The 20874-nt window shown below is 41.4% G+C and overlaps 1 protein-coding gene across 1 annotated transcript in view; it reads right to left on the reverse strand.

The window, feature by feature from the left end:
* ADAMTS12 (ADAM metallopeptidase with thrombospondin type 1 motif 12) overlaps positions 1 to 20874 on the reverse strand; it is a gene marked incomplete at its 5' end in the record, with an annotated part of 135127 nt that overhangs the window by 36684 nt on the left and 77569 nt on the right. Inside the window, 2 exons of the mRNA XM_018570287.1 lie at positions 5732 to 6805; positions 9621 to 9831. Coding sequence (XP_018425789.1) covers positions 5732 to 6805; positions 9621 to 9831 — 1285 coding nt within the window. The remainder of the gene's footprint in view (positions 1 to 5731; positions 6806 to 9620; positions 9832 to 20874) is intronic.

Genomic DNA, 20874 nt, shown 5'->3' on the forward strand with positions numbered 1-20874 from the left:
AAATGTAAAAAGGTTGGAAAATACAGGAGGTGAAAGTCAAGTCTTTTTAGATTGCTAAATGTTTTCTTTTTGATTTTTTCCAAAGTGCGGCCTGCAGAAATAATGAGGTTACTACTATAGATTGAGTGGACCAGAATTTCCACGGATTCCACTTAAAGTGACACTAAACTCAGGAGTTAAATCTAAGAATACAAGTACCTTAACTATTGGCCGTACACATGGGCATTTCAGCTAGGCTTCTTTAAATAATTCCTGTAGACGCTGGTTGTATTATTGTATTTGACTCAAGACAGTGTGCATCCTCTGAAGTCAGGATGCTTGCTGGAAGCCCATGTGTACAAACTCTGAGACCCAATCACATAACTGAGCAGAAGTAGTCCTCTTTCTGTGATATATTTTCAGTATACTTTTGCTTGTGTACAACAACGTGTTGGCAAGTCAGTACTGAATATATGATATCTCATCTTTCACTACTGGAAATGAGAAATAATGATAATGAAAGATGAACACAAGACACAAGAAAGGAACTGGAAATAAATGAAAAGCTTTGCTCAACGCTTCGTAATCCGGATGGCAAAGTACATATGTACAGTTCATGTTTGTTTGATACAAAAACAATATTTTATGTGTATTTGTTTTTTTATCTTTTTTTTTTAAATAGGCCTATACGTAAATGGTAAAAAAGGCTGCAGGCAAATATTAAGAAAACGCTCTTTATCTCAGTGATGCACTCGTTAAAAACCATTAAACATTTTTAGAAGAGCCGATTTATACAACCAAACTCTTTGTTGCTTTTTGTTGTTGTGTTTGCAGTAGATTCATGTGATCCTACTGATGCATGAGCCACTCAGAGCTATATTGCCTAACTAGGTGCTGCCAGTCTAGCATTGTAATCGTCCATCAGATGAGTGAAGTACATTTCCATGTTTTTGGAGGAAATAATGGTGAACTGTGCAAACAAAGTACCTGCAGATGAAGTAAGGTAGGAAAACACACACATATGTGTGTGTGTGTGTATATATATATACAGGTGAAACTCGAATAATTAGAATATCGTGCAAAAGTAATGGCAGTAATTGCTGCAAAAGGGGCCCAAACCAAGTACTGAGTACATATGCATGCTTGTACTTTTCAGAGGTCCGATATTGTTCTATGTACAATCCTTGTTTTATTGATTGCATGTAATATTCTCATTTTCTGAGATTGTGGATTTGGGGTTCTTGGGGTTTTCATGAGCTGTAAGCCATAATCATCACAATTATGAAAAATCACGGCTTGAATTATCTTGCTTTGCATGTAATGAGTCTATCTCATATATTAGTTTCACCTTTTAAGTTGCATTAGTGAAATAAATGAACTTTGCACAATATTCTAATTATTCGAGTTTCACCTGTGTGTGTATATATATATTGTGAGCAGACGATCGGTAGCAGGTACATAAGACCCCGGGGAATAAGCAGTCTCTTGGGCACAGATACCAAATCCAAGGCAGTAGTGGCAAACAGTGCAGTGTTTATTGGTGATATAGTGGTTAAAAAAAAAAAAGACTAACAAAATAAAACCTAGCCGTACCCCGGCACTAACTTCATAAACCAAAGTATAAGTCCTAACTAATAGGCCGAGCAGGCCTACCGCTTGTCAGCCTCCTCATACACCATTTGCAAGTTTTGTTACAAACCATGCAGCTCTCTCAAGGTGCCCAGGAGCTTTCTTTTGGAGGTACGTCGGGTAACTAGACACCAAACATGTCAAGCCTGCAAAATCGCAAAAAACTACCACACTGAAAATTGGCCATAGGCGACACTTAAAACGCTTTTACCGCTCATCAGTTTAGTGTTATCAGTAATTAATGGCCCTAAAATTATTGCTCACATGTGCGACACAATAGGCGCAATTGTTGTTTTCGCACGGTGGCGAACCCGACGCATATCTGCATGTGTATGTGAGAGGTGGAGGACTTAAAATTTTTTTTTTTTTTATTTTTACATTTTTTTAATGCTTCTTTATATTTTTAATGATTCTTTAATTTTTGTATTACACTTTTTTTTTTTTTTTTTTTTTACACAACCTTATTGCTATTACATGGGGGGATAAGAAGCCCCCTATGTGATAGCCAATTTACATGACAGGTCCTCTTTATCAAGTCATCAGGGGTCTCCAAGACCCCTAATGTCATCTAGGGACCCCAGAGAAGCTGGTGAAGCACAGATCTGCTTCATTGGCTTCTGTAGCTTGAAAGTGACAGTGAATGCAGGAAGTGATGTAATATACATTCTGGGACTGAGAGGAGATCAAAGGGAGATTGTGTACTGATCTCCCTTTGATCTCCTGTCACACAGCCGCATCGGGCACAGCGGGTCTCGGGACCGGCAATGGCAGCGATCGGGCGTCTCGAGACACTCTCTTTTGCTTGACTTGCTGGATGAACAGGTCCATATCTAGTCAGTCTAGGGATAGATTTCCAACCGCCCCATTAGCATTAACCGCCCTCTTCCTGTGCCCATAAATTGAGGTCCGCTCCAGTTGTGGGATGCTGGTTAAACAGTTTATTCACTTCTAATTAGGGAGAGAGGGTATAGGGCAGGCCAATTGCGAGGGGGTGAGTGAAAATTGCGGGGGGGGGAGTGGAATGTCAGCAATGGTGCCTCGCCGGCGGGACTAGGGATGGAATACTACCGCCGCGGCAATCGCTTGCTCGCTTCTGTTTTCTCTTCTCTTTCTCGCCTGCTGCAGCTACAGAGCGGCTGAGCCCGAGAAGGAGAAGAGAGAACAGAAGCGAGCGAGCGATTGGCGCGGCGGTAGTGTTCCATCCAGAGCCGGAGCTAGCTCTCTGCGCTCACTCTTTCGTCCCGGCCGCTTCAGCTCCACTCAGAGAGGCGGCTCTGATTACACCCGTTATCGCTCCCTCTCTCTCCTTCTGGACTGATCTTTATACTCTGCGTCACACCGCTGACCTGGCGGAGTTAAGGCCGGGGCAGGGTAGGGGTTAAGTGGGGCAACTGGTGGCAAGTAACTTTTCAGGCCTGGCTAGTAGCTTAGGACTTGAAATTTTGAGCCCTGGTATAGGGTATAGGTTCACAGGCCTCCTTAGCTCCAGACTCACAGAATTCCATCTCAATGGAGTACATCTCCACCATCTAGGAAAGAACACTGACACCCACTCTGAAGTCCATACCAATCCAAGGCACTGCAAGGTCACTGGTCCTGGTTCTTCCATCTTTCAGGCATTCTCCAGGTTGGAAGCCTCCAAGAACTTCTCTTCCAGCCACACAGCCAATGCCCACCCCAAGGCTTCTGCCTAACCTGGGGGCAGACCGAACAGGCCCAAACCTTAATCCATGTCTGGTCCAGGCAAGCGAGAGCACATGGCCACTCCCACCTATATATTTACACTTTGTCAGCAGACACCCCTGGCTGCAAGAAGCCCAGTGACTGGCTGCTGCCCTGTACACATACTATGGTGTCACTCATTGGCTGTCCCACAATGTCAGAGTCTCACTCCACCTTGGGGGGTACAGACAAGGTTGGACACCTGGGATTAACCATGTGTTGACTGCTACAAATTCAGCCAGGCTGCCTACAGCCCTGGCTATCACTAAATGCACAGTAAGCACTTCACAAAAGGTGATGGGCGCTACATATATATATACACATACAGTAAACTCCCAGTTATCTGGCACCCGTGGGGATCAGTAGGTCCTGGATAACTGTAGTTTATGGTTGCTTGAGAGTTAATAGTAACTGTCAAGCAACCCCCTCCATGGCACCCTGCTATTGAAACCCTGCCCACTGAGCAGAGAAGCGGACCAGGGAGAGAAAGTTCTCTCTCAGGTCTGATTCTCTGCTCAGTGGGCAAGTGCAATAGCCAGCCTGCTATTGCAATTTTAAATAGCCAATAGCAGGATGGCTATTGCTTCCCATTGATTACATTCTGCTGCTGACTGGAATCTAGCCGCCAGACAGCAGCAAGATGTACACAGAGAATTTCATTATATTTAGTTGTTAATTAAATTTTTTAGTGTGCACCAAGCAACCCGCAATTTTTTACTGTGCAGCAAGCCACCGGCAAAAAAAAAATGAGGACATATTTATTCAGGGCCTATGGTACGTTTCAAAACCATTTCTCTTCTCATACAAGTCAATGGGAAAGAAAAGCAGTTCAAAGGAGGTTGACACAGCATAGAAAGAGGTAAAATGCAGTGAATTTCAAATGATCGCAAAGGCTTCTCAATCTCATGTCAAATGCAAGCAGATTGCACTTTAACGCAAGCCACATTTTCCCATTGACCCAAGCATAAAGCCTGTCAATACAGATTTTTACAAGAGTTTTACACTTACCCTTTGAAATTATAGCAGAAATCGAGTGTTGTACCATGTAAACCATCAATGAAAATAGGAAGCTTGGATCATTAAGATTGCATTATAAATATTAGATCAATGAAACAGGTAACATTGTGAAACTGACATATAACAATAGTTTATTCTAATCACCAATAAAGATGATGCCTTGAAAACGTGGCATTATCTTTTATTGGTTAGAATAAATTATTGGCCAAAATGCCTTAAACTTTAATTTAAAACCTGAATGACTTCATCATGACTATAATGTGACATCATCATTTATGAGCACTGGAAGACAGTGCATTAGATTGTTTTTGATGACCCCTCTTCTTAAAGTGACACTCATGGGTTTAATCTTGAAAATGCATTCAAGTACCCTAACTAATAAAACTTGGCTGTAGATTTTCAAAATCATCTCTGAATTGCTGCTGACACTGTCCTTCCTTCTGGAGGGAGGCTACTTTTGCTCCCCATGGTCCCTGTGTGTTTTGTACAGTAGTCACCGTTCCAAGCTCGCTCCTGTGATGGACTACAATCTCAATACAAATTAGTGAACTAAACATGAGATTATAGTCCATCACAGGAGTGAGCTTGGAGCGGTGGCTACTTTACAGTACACATGGGGACCATGGGGAACAAAAGGAGCCACCCTCCAGAAGGAAGGGCAGTGTCGGCACCAATTCAGAGATGATTTGAGGATCTACAGCTGAGTGATAGACAAATAAGATACATTTCTGTTGGTGCCTGATTGGTGAAAAGGCCTTTAATTTACTTATCTTCAGCAAAGACAATTCAGCTCTCCTTCCCTACCAGACAGAGCTGTGTAAGTCTCAGGGCTAGATTTGAAAAAATACAAATCCATAGGCAGGTATATCTCGTATATGTATTTCATATGTGTGTTTAGCTGTTTCCCTGGAGTTGAAATTTAACGTAAATCAATCAAAGGTCCTAGTGTAAATGAGTTTGTTCAGTATTTTGACACCAAGTTATAAGGCAAATCCCAGGGCGTCCCTACATTTTTAATCATGACTGTGATTCTGCCAAGCAGTAACAAGCAGGAGTCAGCAACCAGGTATGAGGGCCCAGCCATTAATATATTCTCTTGCATTCATCCTTTAGATGGTGTGCACCTACCACTCAGTGGTTCAAAAACTCTCAGCCATTTGCAAGTAAATTCCATTAATAATATTTGATTTGTTTATTCCCTTCTGCAACCACCGAGGATCTTTACTCATGGGACCTGAGAGGTTACTGCTATTTCTGGGAAATACCGTTATGATTTATTTATTATCCATAAAGCCATGACCTCTACCATCATATCAAAGGCAGAGACTACTTCACCTGGAATTGAAATTACTTCTTGCACACTTCTGCAAAATATATTTCTTACCTCACTCCAGTTCCCCACAATCCAGTAGCTAGAACTTGATCCGTTAAGAGGAGATTCAGTACCATTAACTTCTTCTGATGAATTAAGGAGACTGCTGGTGGATGTGCTATTTAGCTCTGGAAATAAATCTTGTGATATGTTAGAAGTAGTGGAAGTTGGCAGGTAATTGGAGACTGTTGAGCTATTCGGTGCTGGTGTTGGTTTGTCAGTCTGTGAAGTTTCTCGTTGCGTAGTCACAATGTCCGGGCCTGGTGTAGTATCCAGTGTTTGGGAGATTTCTGTGGTGACAGTAATAGAAGGCACAGCCGATGACGCAGGCTTGTATGTAACTGTTGCTTGGTTATCTTCAACGACTTTGGGCTTGCCTTTGTGTCTCTTACTTCTAGATTCAATTACATTGTTCATTTCAGTTTCATAGTCAACATCTGGCTCTGAGGTTGACCCATCCATTTCCTCGCCTTCTGTCTTTGTTTCTGGTTGTTCTGTTAGAAAATCATACATTGGAGTTACTTTTTCCAGGACATAGGTGGCATTGGTTGGGGAAGTGGTGGCATTAAGAACTGTATTGAGGTCTCTTTCTGTTACAGTTTCATTGCCTCCTCTTAAACTTTCATCATCGTCTTTAGACTTTGCAGGAACCTTTGAAGAATTCCATTTCTTTTTATTGTTTGCCACAAGAACAAAACTGTATTTGTGATCTACGTTGAAATGCGTAGAGTTTGGAATTTCATTTATTCTGAAGTCATCTTCTATGGAAATGATGGAAGGGATCGGTGTGGGTGAAGTGGCAGCTGTTGTGGTATCTTTGGGAGTTTCTATGGTTGAGAGAACTTTTTGTTTAGTGTTCGTCAAAAAAACACGTTTCTTTGGTATGTCTATTGTCGTAGGCTTTACTTTACCAAAGGGTTTCTTGTGTTTTATAGGGGGCAGTGGGAGGCTTTTTTGCAGTGGGCATTGTTGAAGTCCACAAAGAGCTTTGGAGTTTGGTCTCTTGGATGGGTCACACGGTTCGCTGCCATGTTTTCGACACGTGACATTGCGGGTTTGAACACCTCCTCCACATTTAACAGAACACTGCAAAGTAAAGTAAACAGAATCATAACAGATACCGTAATATTTATTTGATAGTAATTCAGAGAGAAAATATGATTTACCAATATGACTGATCTCCAAAGCAGCCTTACACAGAAAGGAATTAAAAAGAATTCAGAAAGAACAATTACTGTGTTGCATTGCGAAGCTCAATATGCATATGCAATGTTTGCCATGGATACTTAGGGGTGTATTTCTAAACAATTCCCAGGGCCATTCATCCTGCGAAATTGCATGTATGTTTGTTTTGTAGGAATGGAGACAAAAACTAATGTTATTAGTATATTTTCTTTCCAGAAGAAACAGCTATACTCGTGTCCTCAGCGCTACTGCGGACCACCAAATGTCTTATAGGGAATCTTCCATGTCAAAATCACATCACCCCAGTAGGAAACTATCCAAATTCAGATGGGATTATCCTAAGATATATCATGAAGATGAAGAGGGTATAACCCTTGAAAAGTAGACATATGCACTGGCAAAAAAATTGTTTCGGTTTGATTCAGATTTTGTGTTATTTTTGGGATTCGGGTCCGAAATTGAATTTGTTTCGGGATTTGGAAAAATTTGTTAGTGGTAGTCCGGTCGAAATCGTTTTCATTTAGTTCGTTCATTTGTTGATTTTTTTTTTTTAGTCTGCAGAAGAGGAAAAAAAAAAGCGTGAGGTTCCCCCCCAATTCATACCAGACCCTTTAGGTCTGGTAGGAATGTCAGGAGGGACCCTCCCAAGTTAAAACAAATAAAGTGCGTGGGGTTCCCCCCAAAATCCATACCAGGCCCTTTACTAGGGCGTCGTGCATCGTGATTGACGCTGAATTACATAGATGGAGCCATTTTTATTTATTTTTTTAATTAAAGGATTTTATCAAAAGTCTGGACTTTTTAATAACTATTTTGTTTAACGCTTTAGTGAATGGGTAGGGGTACCCCGATGCAAATAATCCCCCTTGACTGCAGATCCCCACAACCCGCTGGTCAGGGTTGTGGGGAAGAGGCCCTTGTCCCCATGGGGTACACCCTCCCAATGTCAAGGGCACGTGGCCTAGTAAGGCACGGGGGGGTGCTCGATCATCCCCCCCCCCTTTCCTGCCTTACTGGCCAGTACTCGTATCGAGGGTCTGGTAAGAATGTTAGGGGGGACCCCCCCGTCTCCCCCCCTCATTTTTGGAGGGTGGGGGTACCCCCTTAAAATTCCTACCAGACCTAAAGGGCAATTGGGGAGAACCTCACGCACCTTTTTTTTTTCCTCTTCCGCAGACTAAAAAAAAAAAATTTTTTTTTCTAATGTCATTTTGTTGCAACGAAATTTCGTCCGACAAACAAAATTTCGCCCAGACTACCGCTAACGAATGTCGGAAATAGGAAATTCGGATTCGTTTGCATTCGTTATATCTGTAATTCGGAATTTGGATACATCCGAATGTCCAAATTTCTGAAATTTCGTCCGAATTTCGATTCGGAACGAATCGCACATGTCTATTGAAAAGCATTAGCTGCATCTGCACATATTTACCAACCGAGGGTCCATACTTGTACATTACAAAATTCCAGCATCTTTGTTTCCTTCTGACTGAAGAATTACATGCTGATCATTAGGACAGTATATGTGAACAGAATTGATCTCTTTTTTTATATCAATATTTGTTTTAATAAACAATATCGCATTAAGAGCAGGCAGTGTCTGTCTATTGTTTTGCATATTTTCTTTTCAGGTTGAATGTAAAAATCAGAAAATTGCTGCATTATGGCTACTAGGTGGAGCTCAGGAACTAAATCATTATTTGTTGTACTCCTCAGCTCTATCAAGTGGCTATAATGTGGTATTTTCCTGATCTGACATTCAACCTGGAAATAAATGATACTAATACCATTCGTGGCTATAATGTGGTATTTTCCTGATCTGACATTCAACCTGGAAATAAATGATACTAATACCATTCGTATTTGCCTCCATTCAAACAGAATTAATGTACATGCAATTTCAGCAGGCGAATGGCCCTCTTAATACAACCCTTAAAGTGTATGTCTAGCCAAAACATTGTGTTTTTTTTTTTTTAGTTTTGGTCAGAGCTGAGCAAGTAGCAACCCCTGCTTTGGTGACACCCAAGTTTAAACATTATCACAGGCAGAAATAAATATATATTTTTTTTTTTTAGTGACATAATGGATGGCTAGACCCCCAGATCCCCTCATCAGGTTTTTATTGCTGTTTTCCCCATCCTATCCTAAAACAAACAACCAAAAAAAACCCTCCATGTAAACAGCTTTAAATACATACAGTATATGGGTATGTATGGTTATACGTGGCAAACATTTTGTATTTATGTTCAACCAGTCCTGAGATTTGCATGCTTCTGCAATTCTGCAGGCAATACATCTGTTTCCTGGTGAATCAACAGAGCTTCCTATGTCACCTGTCAATCTCCAGCCTATTTCTTGGACCATAATAAACTCTGTGCAGCAAGTAGGGAGGTGATTCAGGAAGCTTTTAGGGTAAATTGTCTTCCACAACGGTAGAACAAACATCTACAATTGTGAACATTATGGACCTTCAATGCACAGCCACACATCAAAAACCACACATGACTCTTTTTGTTCCATCACAGCCCATGTGTCTATGAAGGTGTGGGTTGCGGTGTGCTGGGGTAATTGCCCATTACATCCTTCCACCAGGGATGGGACCATATTACATAGCAAGAATACACCTGGAGAACATGCAAGGCCAAAGATAAAATAGTGCTATGGTTGGCTCCAACTAAGGAACTTAATCTTGCAAAGCAGGAACATTTCTTTTTACCTGACTCCAGCTGCTCACTGACCAGTCAGATGGGCAGGATATATTTCTATTACAAGATATAAAGCTTTTGGGTTTGATGAGGTGATTGCAGTCCTCAGAAGGTAGAGCTTGCTCATCTGACCCCACTGTTCTGATGCAAAGAACAGACCTCTTCTTCTCACCGCTTAGACCGCACGTAGTGGAACATTCCTGCCACTCACCAAACCACCACCTGCAAATACATACACAACCATTTGATTAGTGATACAATTACCTATGTCGTTTAGTTGCAGAAGCTAAGCCTATTTGTAATTGACCTTTCCGGGAATGTGCCTTTAAAGGGTAACATATAGTAGACTATAAGTGTAATACAAATTAGACAACTAAATGTGAGATTGTAGTCTATCACTTGGAGCGAGTTTGGAGTGGTGGCTTTACAACACACACAGGGACCATAGAGAACAAAAGTAGCCCCCCTCCAGAAGGAAGGACAGTGTCACCCCCAATTCAGAGATGATTTGAAGATCTACAGCCAAGCGATGCACAAATAAGATACATTTTTGTTAATAGTTAAGGTACTTGAATGCATTTTTAAGATTTAACTCCTGAGTTTAGTGTCACTTTAACATCTCATTCCAAATCACCCACAACTTGCACTCAAAGGCAGCAGTGCCTTAGACCTCACACAGCATATATAGAGCTATATTATTATTATTCTTCAGGAATTATATACAGTAGCTCGAACAGTTTGCACAGCACTGTACAATATAAAGGAAGGCAGTAAATTTTCAATACAATTTATGACAAGAGGGTTAGGAGGACCCTGCTTGTGAGAGTTTACAATCTAAGAGAAAAGGGATACAAAAGGTGGTTGATGTTATAGGCTGAGGAGCGCCAAGGCACACTTACATACTAGGAAGCACACTGCTATTTAGAGGGGGAGCTCAAGACAAAATGTAATTTTTAAGGTTACCACGTAGACACAATTATTAACAATTCTGAATTTTCACTATAATAAGGCAAATCTTTTTATTTAACCCCTTCTCCCTGGAGAAGGGGTTAAATAAAAATGGGAATCAGTTGACCTTACCTGATTGACTTGAAGTCCAATTTAATGTGTTCACAGGCATGTGTGTTGAGGGGGAAGGAGTCAATCTAGCTGTATTCACAGCTATCCAAACCTGTAAAGAGGTTATTTTACTTAAAAAAACTTAGAGACCCTGTCAGTCTCTAAAAAATCCTGTCTGAAGTTCAATGCAGTAGAAGAGTTATTATAATCTCTGCTCCAGCAACCTGTGTTCCTATCTAGCTTCAATAAGACACTTTGGTATGCAAGACAGACCCAGAGATAATGAGCGGAGGGGCTGCATGACCGGGGGAAGGAATAGTCCCTGGAGAAGGGGTTAAATAAAAATGGGAATCAGTTGACCTTACCTGATTGGAGGTTGGAGTCAGGTGTCGGGGAGGAGCCGCATAGGATGGGACCGCAAGGGCTGATGGGCTTTCTTTTTCAGAAAATAGACGGAGGAAGCAGGTTGTCCTGTCCTCCCCTAATTTTTTGCAGTTGGAATGGTTATTTATGTCATAGGAACTTGGCGGGTTAATGTGTCTTTGGGGGTCTAGAAATGTGAGTCGGTTACAAAATGGGGGCCATCAGCTGGTATGGTGCTCCCTCCCCCTGTTGGTGTCAGTAGTTGTCGGGGGCCTGGCCCCTTTGGAACTTGGGAAGCAGTATCTGTCTTTGAGCTGGTGGGGGGTGTGGCTGGGGACATGGGGAGTGGTTTTGTTAGAGGCCTTATTTTGGCTGATGGGCACCCAAAGACCCTTTCTCGAATCCAACAGTCATTCAGATTATTTATTTGTATTTTATTTTGGTTATTATGTTTGGTAACTGTTCAATTTTCGTATGTTTAATAAAGGGCTGCTGTGGCCATTTAAATCCATGTCACGCAGTCCGTGTGTTCATTTTGTTTAACAGAGGGATGTAATTGACGAATCCATCATTCAAGAAGTAGTATAGTTCTGGGCTGCACTCTATGCCGTGTAAGAAGATGATGTGCTGTATCGCCTTGATGAAGGGAACAAGTGAGGCCCTAAAACATTGGCAATATTTGTTTTATGTGACATCATGTGTTCTTTTTATTGATCTTCACTCGAATGCTGGTGACCCTTCTACTTTTTGGTATTCAACAATTCTGCACCGAATCAAGCAAGATAGTTTTTGGTTGCATGACCTGACATCTCTACTTTGCGGTCATGAATGTCAGCCTTCACATCAATGGAAGTCTCTGGGTGTCTTTGAGCACTGTCCTCCCCTGGCCTTAGCACAGGTGATACAAACAGAATCTATGAACTGGCAGGTACAATATTTACACTTCAGGAGGTACCACTGTGTCCCTCTAATGGCATTTTTATGATGTGGAAATAAACTTTGAGTTTAGATTTGCTTTTAATGGCAGAAAATTGCAAATGACAAGAACTGAGAAAACATTTTGATCAAAAACATAAGCATAGAATGGCAGGAAATGATGAATCAATAGATGTATGTCAGGGGTTCTGTTGCTGTGCTTAATGGAGCTCCATATGGTTTCCATCTTCTGTAAAAAAAAATTCCACCATATGGACTGACAGATTTAATAACCTGCATGCCTGAATTCACACAGAGCACACACATCAATCAGAAAACCTTTGGTCTCTTATATTTATAATCTATATACTTTTTAACCAGATTAAGTAATTCTTGCAGCACCTGTGTGTATGTGATTAGTGGCATGGTGCCAATTCTCACAAACTTTCCTCTGTAAACTTCTCTAAATTGGCAGAATATAAATTATTAAAGGGGTGCTGTACAATAGGAGTTCTAACAAACGCAAATTTTCTTATTCTCTTTCAAATCTTCTGCTGCTATGCCAAAAAAAGATGAGAATGAGAATCAATACAGTGTGTCACGGGGTACTATGTACAGAATGAGAAGATTGATTCTGCTGTGCCATGATTCAGCAGTAAAAATAGAAAAACTCTCATTATAGGAAAACCATAAAGTTAATCTACACCATGAAAAAAAACTGAATAATGTTATCACGTTGTCTGCAATAAAGAAGTAGGACATAAAAGAAAAAGAGATAACTAAGCACATTTGGTGTCTCAAAGTGGAACTCCTTTTTAATTATAGACAGCCCCCCCCCCTTCCTCCACACTTTCTTCGTGTACTAAGAAAAAATGTGGTCAAGAAGTACTAACCATCTCCAACACTGTCCTTAGCTTCTTCCTCTGCTCAATTTAACCCACTTACTCTGAGCCCAGGCTGTCATGAACATGCTCTCTTCAGGTCTTCTGGACTGATTGGACCCATAGGTCAACTTGAGCACTGTTCAGGCCACAGGGAATGGCTACCCACCGCCACTGCTATGGAAGAAGTGGAAGGACCCAAGACATCACCAGACTGGCCTAAAAGCTACAGAAAAAAGGTATATATAGGACTGAAAAAAAAAATCCAGGTGGGTGATGGTGGTGAGGGGGAGCAGGATCTGGCATGCAGCTGGAGTTGTACAGCCTATGGCCTATTTTCTTTTTTTTAACTGCCCATGCACACCGCAGCCCCCATTCATTTCTATGACTGAACCGTACTCATTGTGTCCTCCAGGCATCCAAAGCATCAACACTTTTTTAAAGCCAACATAGATCGATGCCACTGCCCTCCTTGTATCTGCTCTTTGGATAACTAGCGAACATAATGGTTCTGGTGAGTGCTGCTGTTGGACCCAAAAGGTACCTCCAGTCCAGATTACCAACAACAGTATGCTTAGGGAATTGCACGCAACAGAAATGCCTGGGCGAAGAAAGTTCTGAGATGGTAGCCTATGCTACCGATATTCTTCTCAAGGCTTTTCAGTTCTGACTGAAGTCTATCTTTCATTAATATTTCCATACAACAGCATTTAAAGTAAATGTCCAAACAAGCTCACCCTTCTCATTGGAGAAAGATCCAGGGTGCTCCACCACATTGTCAAGTTTTAAACCACAAGTTGATCAGCACAACCATAATGTAAAACAAACATCTTTATTCTAATCCATTTAAAAAACAATGCAAGGAAGGTACAAAAACACTCCTCTGGATGACTCGTTTCAGCCACTTGCGTCTTCATCAAAACCTTAAGCGCTTGAAATGCGTCATCCATGGGGTTTTTTTTTGTACATGCTTTGCAATGTTTGAAGAATGGATTATGATAAAGGATTTTGTTTTATATCCCAGTCGTTCTGATCAAGCCTCAAAACTTTATTTTTACAACTTACAACCATGATGTACAGGTGACACCTGCTCTTAATGAGAAACAGCCATGTGCTTCCCACGTCAGTCTGATTTGACTTTTTTGAAGCCACATCCGCTGTGAAGGTCTATTATCTGATAATCATTGTAATCGGCAAACAAATCCTCAGCCTCGGCACAGGTGTTTTTAGGAGGAAATACTTTGATTGTGCTAGCCAGCTTTATCTTGAACGCGGAGAAAGCATCTTGATTTTTACAACGTCAAAAGGTGCTTTATTGAGTATTAGGGAAATGTGGCCAGAACTTTTATTTTACATCCAACTAAACCGCATTTTATCTGATCTGCTTATTGATTTTGCTATGATGTTAATTAAATAGCTTAATGTGGTAACAGGTTTGAAAGCCTGGAAACAACTGGAAGTTTGGAATAATGGCTTTGTGATATTAGCCTTTATTTGCACGGTACCGTACACCAGCTGCTCTGGATGTGCATTTGGCTTGTAGAACATAAAGGGATCATTTGCATAGTTTCACTCTCTGTTCTGAAATGAGGAATAATCCTTTTTTTATTTCTGGGATGTGTGATGGGATGATACATGTAAATGCTCTCTGTTCTAAGAAGGCTTTATTCTGGATGTATGGATTTATTCGGAGGGCTTTTTGATTTGTTTAATCCCTTCTCACCATAACCTGTACAGTTACACAGTCAGGTTAAAAAACATAACTCTTAGGAGACTCTTTGTGAACAATTTGCAGAGCCATTCACCCTGCAAATCTCTGTTAAAAGAGAACTATGAGGTAAGTGTTTTTCCCCATAGTTCTCTTGTGGGTCACGGGAGAACATATACTAGCGTCCCCCCGTGACCCAAAGCTCAGTATATCGTGAGCTACAGCTTGCAGTATACTGAGACTGCCGCAGCCGGGACGGATCCCGACATTACTGTCGAGATCCACCCAGCTGAGTGAGTGACAGCTGGGTCTGCCTATCTAGAGGCAGAGCCAGCTGTACCCGCCTCCTCCCCTGTCTGTTCCTCCAGTCAGTGCTGGAAGATCGGCGAGGGGAGGGGGGAATCCCTGCAGGGAGCCGCGAGTGACATTCACGCTCTCTGCAGGGACATGATTGAGAAGTGAGCGAGCGACGGTATGTGTTCGCTCACTTCCCGATCGATTGAGCAGGCGTGTGACAGTTTCATTGTCACACGTCGGCTCATACTATGAGGTTGAGTGAAAATCACTCACCTCATAGTTCTCCTTTAACATTCGCTCAAAAACTCAAGAATGAACATATATTTTTGTTCAGGTGTAATGTAATACCACATTATGGCCACTAAGTGTTGCTGCGGAGCATAGGAATTAAGTATTTATTCCATATTATTTTTCTTGAAGACGTTTCACTGGACATCCAACCAGCTTTCTCAATTCAGAATGACTTGTACAAAAAATTATCTGGAAATAAATATGGTGAATGTTGCTCCAATCCACATAATTTCTTAGTCACAACCAGGTGTTGATTGCATTTGCATAATTCTGAATTTAGAAAGCTGGTCTGATGTCGACCGTTCACAGAGATTCGCTGGGCAAATGCCTTAGGCTATATTTTAAGCAGAACTACAGGCAAATGTATGGAAAATCATACATCGGGGTGGACAAAATAATATGGAATTCAGGAGCCAACCTGTCCAATTCAGGAGCCAGCAGCGTTTTTTTAGGAGCCTTTAGAACTCAATTGACAGCAACTAAAGGAAATCTCAAAAGTTAGTCCGTAATTTTTAAGCAGCAATGGCTTCTGGGATTTCTTTGGCCCTGCATTAAAGTAGGGAAGGTTACCCTATTGGGGTATTTCTGGTCTGTCTGTGTGTGGGAAGATTTTTCTTCATTTCCTGTCCTGTAGAAAAAAACGGAAATGAGAGGAAATCTCACTAAGGTGAGGGGAATTCTCCTCTTAGATAGTTTTCACTCAAACGTTTGTCCCCATTGGATGAACTTTCCCCTCTTTTCTGTCTCAGTAGCAATGTGCAGAAGGACAAATAGAGTGGAGAATCTCCCTAAAGAGGACACACACAGCAGTACAAACTTTACAGAGGGTCTAAACCTTCTCCACTAAACTGAACTAAAAAGTTTTTGTCTGTGCAGTTTTTACCAACATAATTTTTTAAAAATGTGATGGTACTTGCTACCTCCAGAGATGTGGAGCTTTGATGGGGTGAAACTTCACCCTCATTTGTCAACCTTTACATGTGTTGGCGGAATGAGCTCCACATCTATGCAGATGTAAACCCATTTTTTAATGATTTATTTTGGTTTGTTTGTTCTCTGTTTGTGCACTGCTATATATGGTTCCATAATTGGGAAACTCAGATAGTTCAGAGGTAGAGACCACAATCAGAGATGCTTTAACGTAGCAGTGTTACTTCAATATATATATATATATATATAACAGATTTATAACTTGTGGTACATTGCTATTTTATCTTACAAATGCAATATGTGTTATACCACCAGGCACCTCTACACAAGAACTGGTAAACATTATTGTGGGGGGCAGAATCCCTCAACACCCCGACTGTTTGTGTTCCACCACTTTTAGAACATACTTGGCAGTGATATTCCATCATTTTCATTTTATGGCATTGAAAGGGCTTTGTCACATGCCAGAGGTTGTGATATACATAGGAGACTGCTGGAACGAGATGCCCTGTGGTTCTTTAGGTTGCAGTCTAGGATTCCCTTGGGTCTGAATCACAGATTGTTGCTGCATCCCTTCTGTGTTTTATATCAGCCTTGTGTCTCCACACTTTTATGTTGCATATATTTATAGTTTTTTATTGTTTCATGTGTTATTCATCTTTGACTCTTGTCCTGCCGAGTGTGGGAAAAACTCCAGGAATGTAAAAAGTTAAACCTTGCAGTGGGGCTACTCCTGTACTACTAATTTTTCTATAGGCGCTCAAATAAAAAAAAAAAACATACTCACCGGATCCTTGATCGCTCCTGGCTGCTAGACCGGTCCCCAGAGCCTCTTTTACCTCGAGCTCCGGTGGTCTAAGCCCCACTAATGTCATCATGTCTTATGCAGTCCATTCACTTGCATTAGGTGTGACAACACTGGAGCAGAGGGGGGAGAGAGGTAAGTGATCACCTCCACAGGACCAAATTTTAACTTTTTGCATGCCTAGAGTTCTTCTTTTACAAATGTTTTAGTATGTAATGATCAGTCATTACTAAGGAAGCTTAGCCAGAAACGCGTTAGAGGATGTATGTTGTGTGCAAAATGTATCATAAAAGGAAATGTTGAGTGCCGGTAATTTAACTTTATTCACAGTCCAAGGAAGAGGGATTTTCCCTGTGCACCACTGATGGAGCGTAGGGCGTAATGGGAGTTTGAGCAGCGTTTAGAAATCAGATTGAGAAAGGACATGGTAAGGCAAAGAGCAATTTCTAGGTATAGGTTGTCATTAAATATATACTTAGCAGACATCGTATTTGCTCAGTACATTTGCAGCCTCTGTTTAATGGTTGTGCCTTTCTGATTCTCTTATCTTACCGGAAGTCTGGAAGTCAAGGTTTTTTGACTGCAAAAATAGACTTTCAGCAGTCTTCACTAATATAAACTGTCTACCATATAAGTGGTGGTACTTTTTTTTTAACTCAAAATACTGGTGATGTGCTCTTGTGACTCCTATAGCTCAGGGCTCAAAATTTCCACTCACCTGCTCGCATTTGGCGGGTAAAAATAAAGTGAGGGCAAATGGAAATTTGGGTCCCAAAGTACCAGTCCGGGGCCAACTGCGGCCCGTGAACCGGTTCTTTGTGGCCCGCAGCAAGCTGACAAGTCAGGCACACGGTCGCAGACTGTGTGCCTGACTTGCGGGAGCCGCTGGGGTTGGTGGGATTATAGAGAACCTGTTGTTTTGTCTTGCATGAGCAGAGCAGAGCAGAGCACAGGTTTGCTTTAAAGTGTATTTAAACCCTAACAATGGACTTCTCTTATTTGCTCCCTTTTGCATGTTAAATATACCATTAAAAACATTTTTTACATCCATTTAGTACAAAAATACTTGCCGAGTGTTAGAAATTCAAAGCCATCCAGTTACCTCGGCATATTTCCTGTGTTATCTGAAAGAGCTTAAATAACCTCCTATTCTGAACTATAGACAATTGGTGTCTATGTTGTACAGATGAGGAGAGTTGGAGGATCTGAGTAGTTAAGCAGAAGACAATTGTGCAGGGCTGACACCACTCAGTCCACAAATATGCTCATGTGCATTTCTGGCATATCAACAAATAATTTTTTTCTGTACTTGCAGGGTCTTTAGAGGCATAACATATAGGTAAATTTGCATGCAGTGCACTGTATGTACTGCATAATATTTGTTATTTTTTATTTTGCCAGGACATTGACTTCAAAGTGTATTTCCACTTTTGCAGTCAAATTTAAGAAAACCCCTCTATATGTTTGTTATGTGTTCCCATTCACAGAGCATAACAAAAAAAATAGTTCATACTAGGGATGCACTGATACCGATACTAGTATCGGCGCCAATTATTTGGGCGAGTACTTGTACCCGCCCAAATGCTCTGATGCCTAGCCAGATACTTCCGGTATCAGGAAGCCGGGCAGCGGGTCAATACACGCTTCCCGGCTTCCTGATTGGTTGGGAAGCTGGCCAATCAGGAAGCTAGGCACAGTGTAATGACGTGGCGCCCGGCTTTGATTGGCCGGGAAGCTGGCTTCATGCTCTCACATCACCTCATGACAAGGGAGCATGGAGCTGGCTTCCTGGCCAATCAGGAAGCCGGGCGTCGCGTCATTACACAGCACCCGGCTCCCTGATTGGCCAGAAAACCGGCTCCATGCTTTCTCTTCACCTAGTGACGAGAAGCATGGGCACGGCTTTCCTGCTAATCGGGAAGCAGGGTGGCGAGTCATTACACGCCGTCTGGCTTCCGTACTCATACTCGATACCGAAATACCAGTATCGGTGCATCCCTAGTTCATACCATTTATGATGTTTTGTTGCAGCAGGCACATTCACAGTGATCAGTCCTTACAAAAAGACTTAGGACTGGAATTTGAGAATTGTGTTTCCTTCATTAACTTACAATACAAACCCCTCACCACCCCTCCTAACAAAGGAGAAGCCACGTAGAAATATTAACCCTTAAGAAGCCAAGAAACCCTAACCCAAGTAAATGTAATTTAAACCGCAAGAAGAATGTTTTTAAAACTTGTGCTATGTGAATAGGAGGTTTTAACTAGGGATGCACAGATACTTTTCGAGTAGGAGTGCAGATACTTGGCATTTTCATGAGAACTACCAGGGTTGCAGCGGTTGCAGCTGGGACCTGGCCCTGGCACTACACCACTGTCCTGAAATCATCAGTCGGTATTGTTTTAGAAAAATTGTCACATGACAATAAACAAAAATGTATCAGTACTTGTACTTGTAAGTACTCGGCAAGTACCAATACTCGTACTTGCAAAACTGGTATCTGTGCATCCCTTTTATTTATATTTATAAAAACAAAATCGTACATTAAAACAGAGATGTACAAATCCCAGGAGCTCCGTGTGCTCCTTACAAATGACAGCGGCCTCCTAATTTTTGAATTTTTCTCTAGTGTAGTCTTGGAGCTCAAAAGTATGGGTACATGTACTCGTACTTGTACCAAGTACTGTACTTGGTATCTGTGCAACCCTAGTTTTAACGGATATAAAATAGGGGCTATCCCAATTTGGCTGCAAAACTAGAAATACACTTTAAGCCTATAGTATGAGCATCTCAATTTCTTTATAAAAAAAAAAGCTACATAAAAGATATTTATATTTACAACATGCAGCAGGATTGAGATTCCTATCTATTGTCATCTTGGGGTGTATTGTTATAATCAAGGCCCATATATCAAAGTGCATTGCTTCTAATTGACACAGAAGAAAAACAGATCAACAATGAAGTCACATTAGTATACATGTATACTCTTCCCATGAACTTCATGTGATACTTCGCATTATGACTACTGACAAGATCTCAATGCATTGTAAATGATTAGATAAAGCTTTGGGTGGCTCTTAAAGGGAACCTTTACCCATATCTTTAAAATAACAACAAACACGCCTTTAGAAATGTTTAGTAATGACAATCTACTATCACATACTTCTAGATGTTTCTCTTTTCTTCCCCAGTCTTCTGACAGTGGCCATGTTTACTAAGGGCAGATTTCTAGCTCTCCTATTACTGGATTTCTGGCACAAGTGACTAGGACATGTGACCAGGACATGTGACCAAGTACATCATCTCAGGGGCGGAAAATGCCTTTCCCTGAGATCTCGTGAGATTACAGATGAGATTTCCCAGCAATGCTCTGCTGACGACAAGGGAATACCAGTGTGCATTGCTTTGTCAAATGAATTCGTTTTGCCCTTTCAAAGCAGGAAGTGAATGATCTGCATGTGTAAGTATTTCACAATCACAGCATTTTACATCTGACATGTCTACGATATTAATAATCATCATACATAGAGGGATGCATTGGTAGAATTAGATTTTTGGGTGTAAAGGTCCACTTTGTGATAAAATGCAACACTGACCAAAGGACTCCAGGCTCCATTTACTGTCCATACACTACATGGAATGACCAGTGTTCAACAGTATAAAGCCATCTCCAGCCTCAGGTATTTTACTTTCTGTACTCATATTAGTATTATAAAAGCAGCTTATACTGTGTCATCTACCCTCCACACTATGTAGGACAGAGATGCTTAAAGGCAGCCATAGGTTTTCGGGTTGGATTCATCCAACGGCCACGGCTCCTATTCGGGGCGCTTTCGGGGCTGAATATGGAGATACATCAATGTACAGTATACAGTGCTGTATACAGCTTCTCGGCCAAACTGATGATGAATCAGTATGGAATTCCGAAAGTCAAAGTTGTAGAGCCCCCCTTTGCTCCTCCCAGAAACTGGCTTTGCAGGACACAGATAGGGGGTTAGAGACAGAATGTTTTTCC

Source organism: Nanorana parkeri, unplaced genomic scaffold, assembly GCF_000935625.1.
Source record: "Nanorana parkeri isolate BGI_ZX_2015 unplaced genomic scaffold, ASM93562v1 scaffold38, whole genome shotgun sequence".
Classification (NCBI taxonomy): domain Eukaryota; kingdom Metazoa; phylum Chordata; class Amphibia; order Anura; family Dicroglossidae; genus Nanorana; species Nanorana parkeri.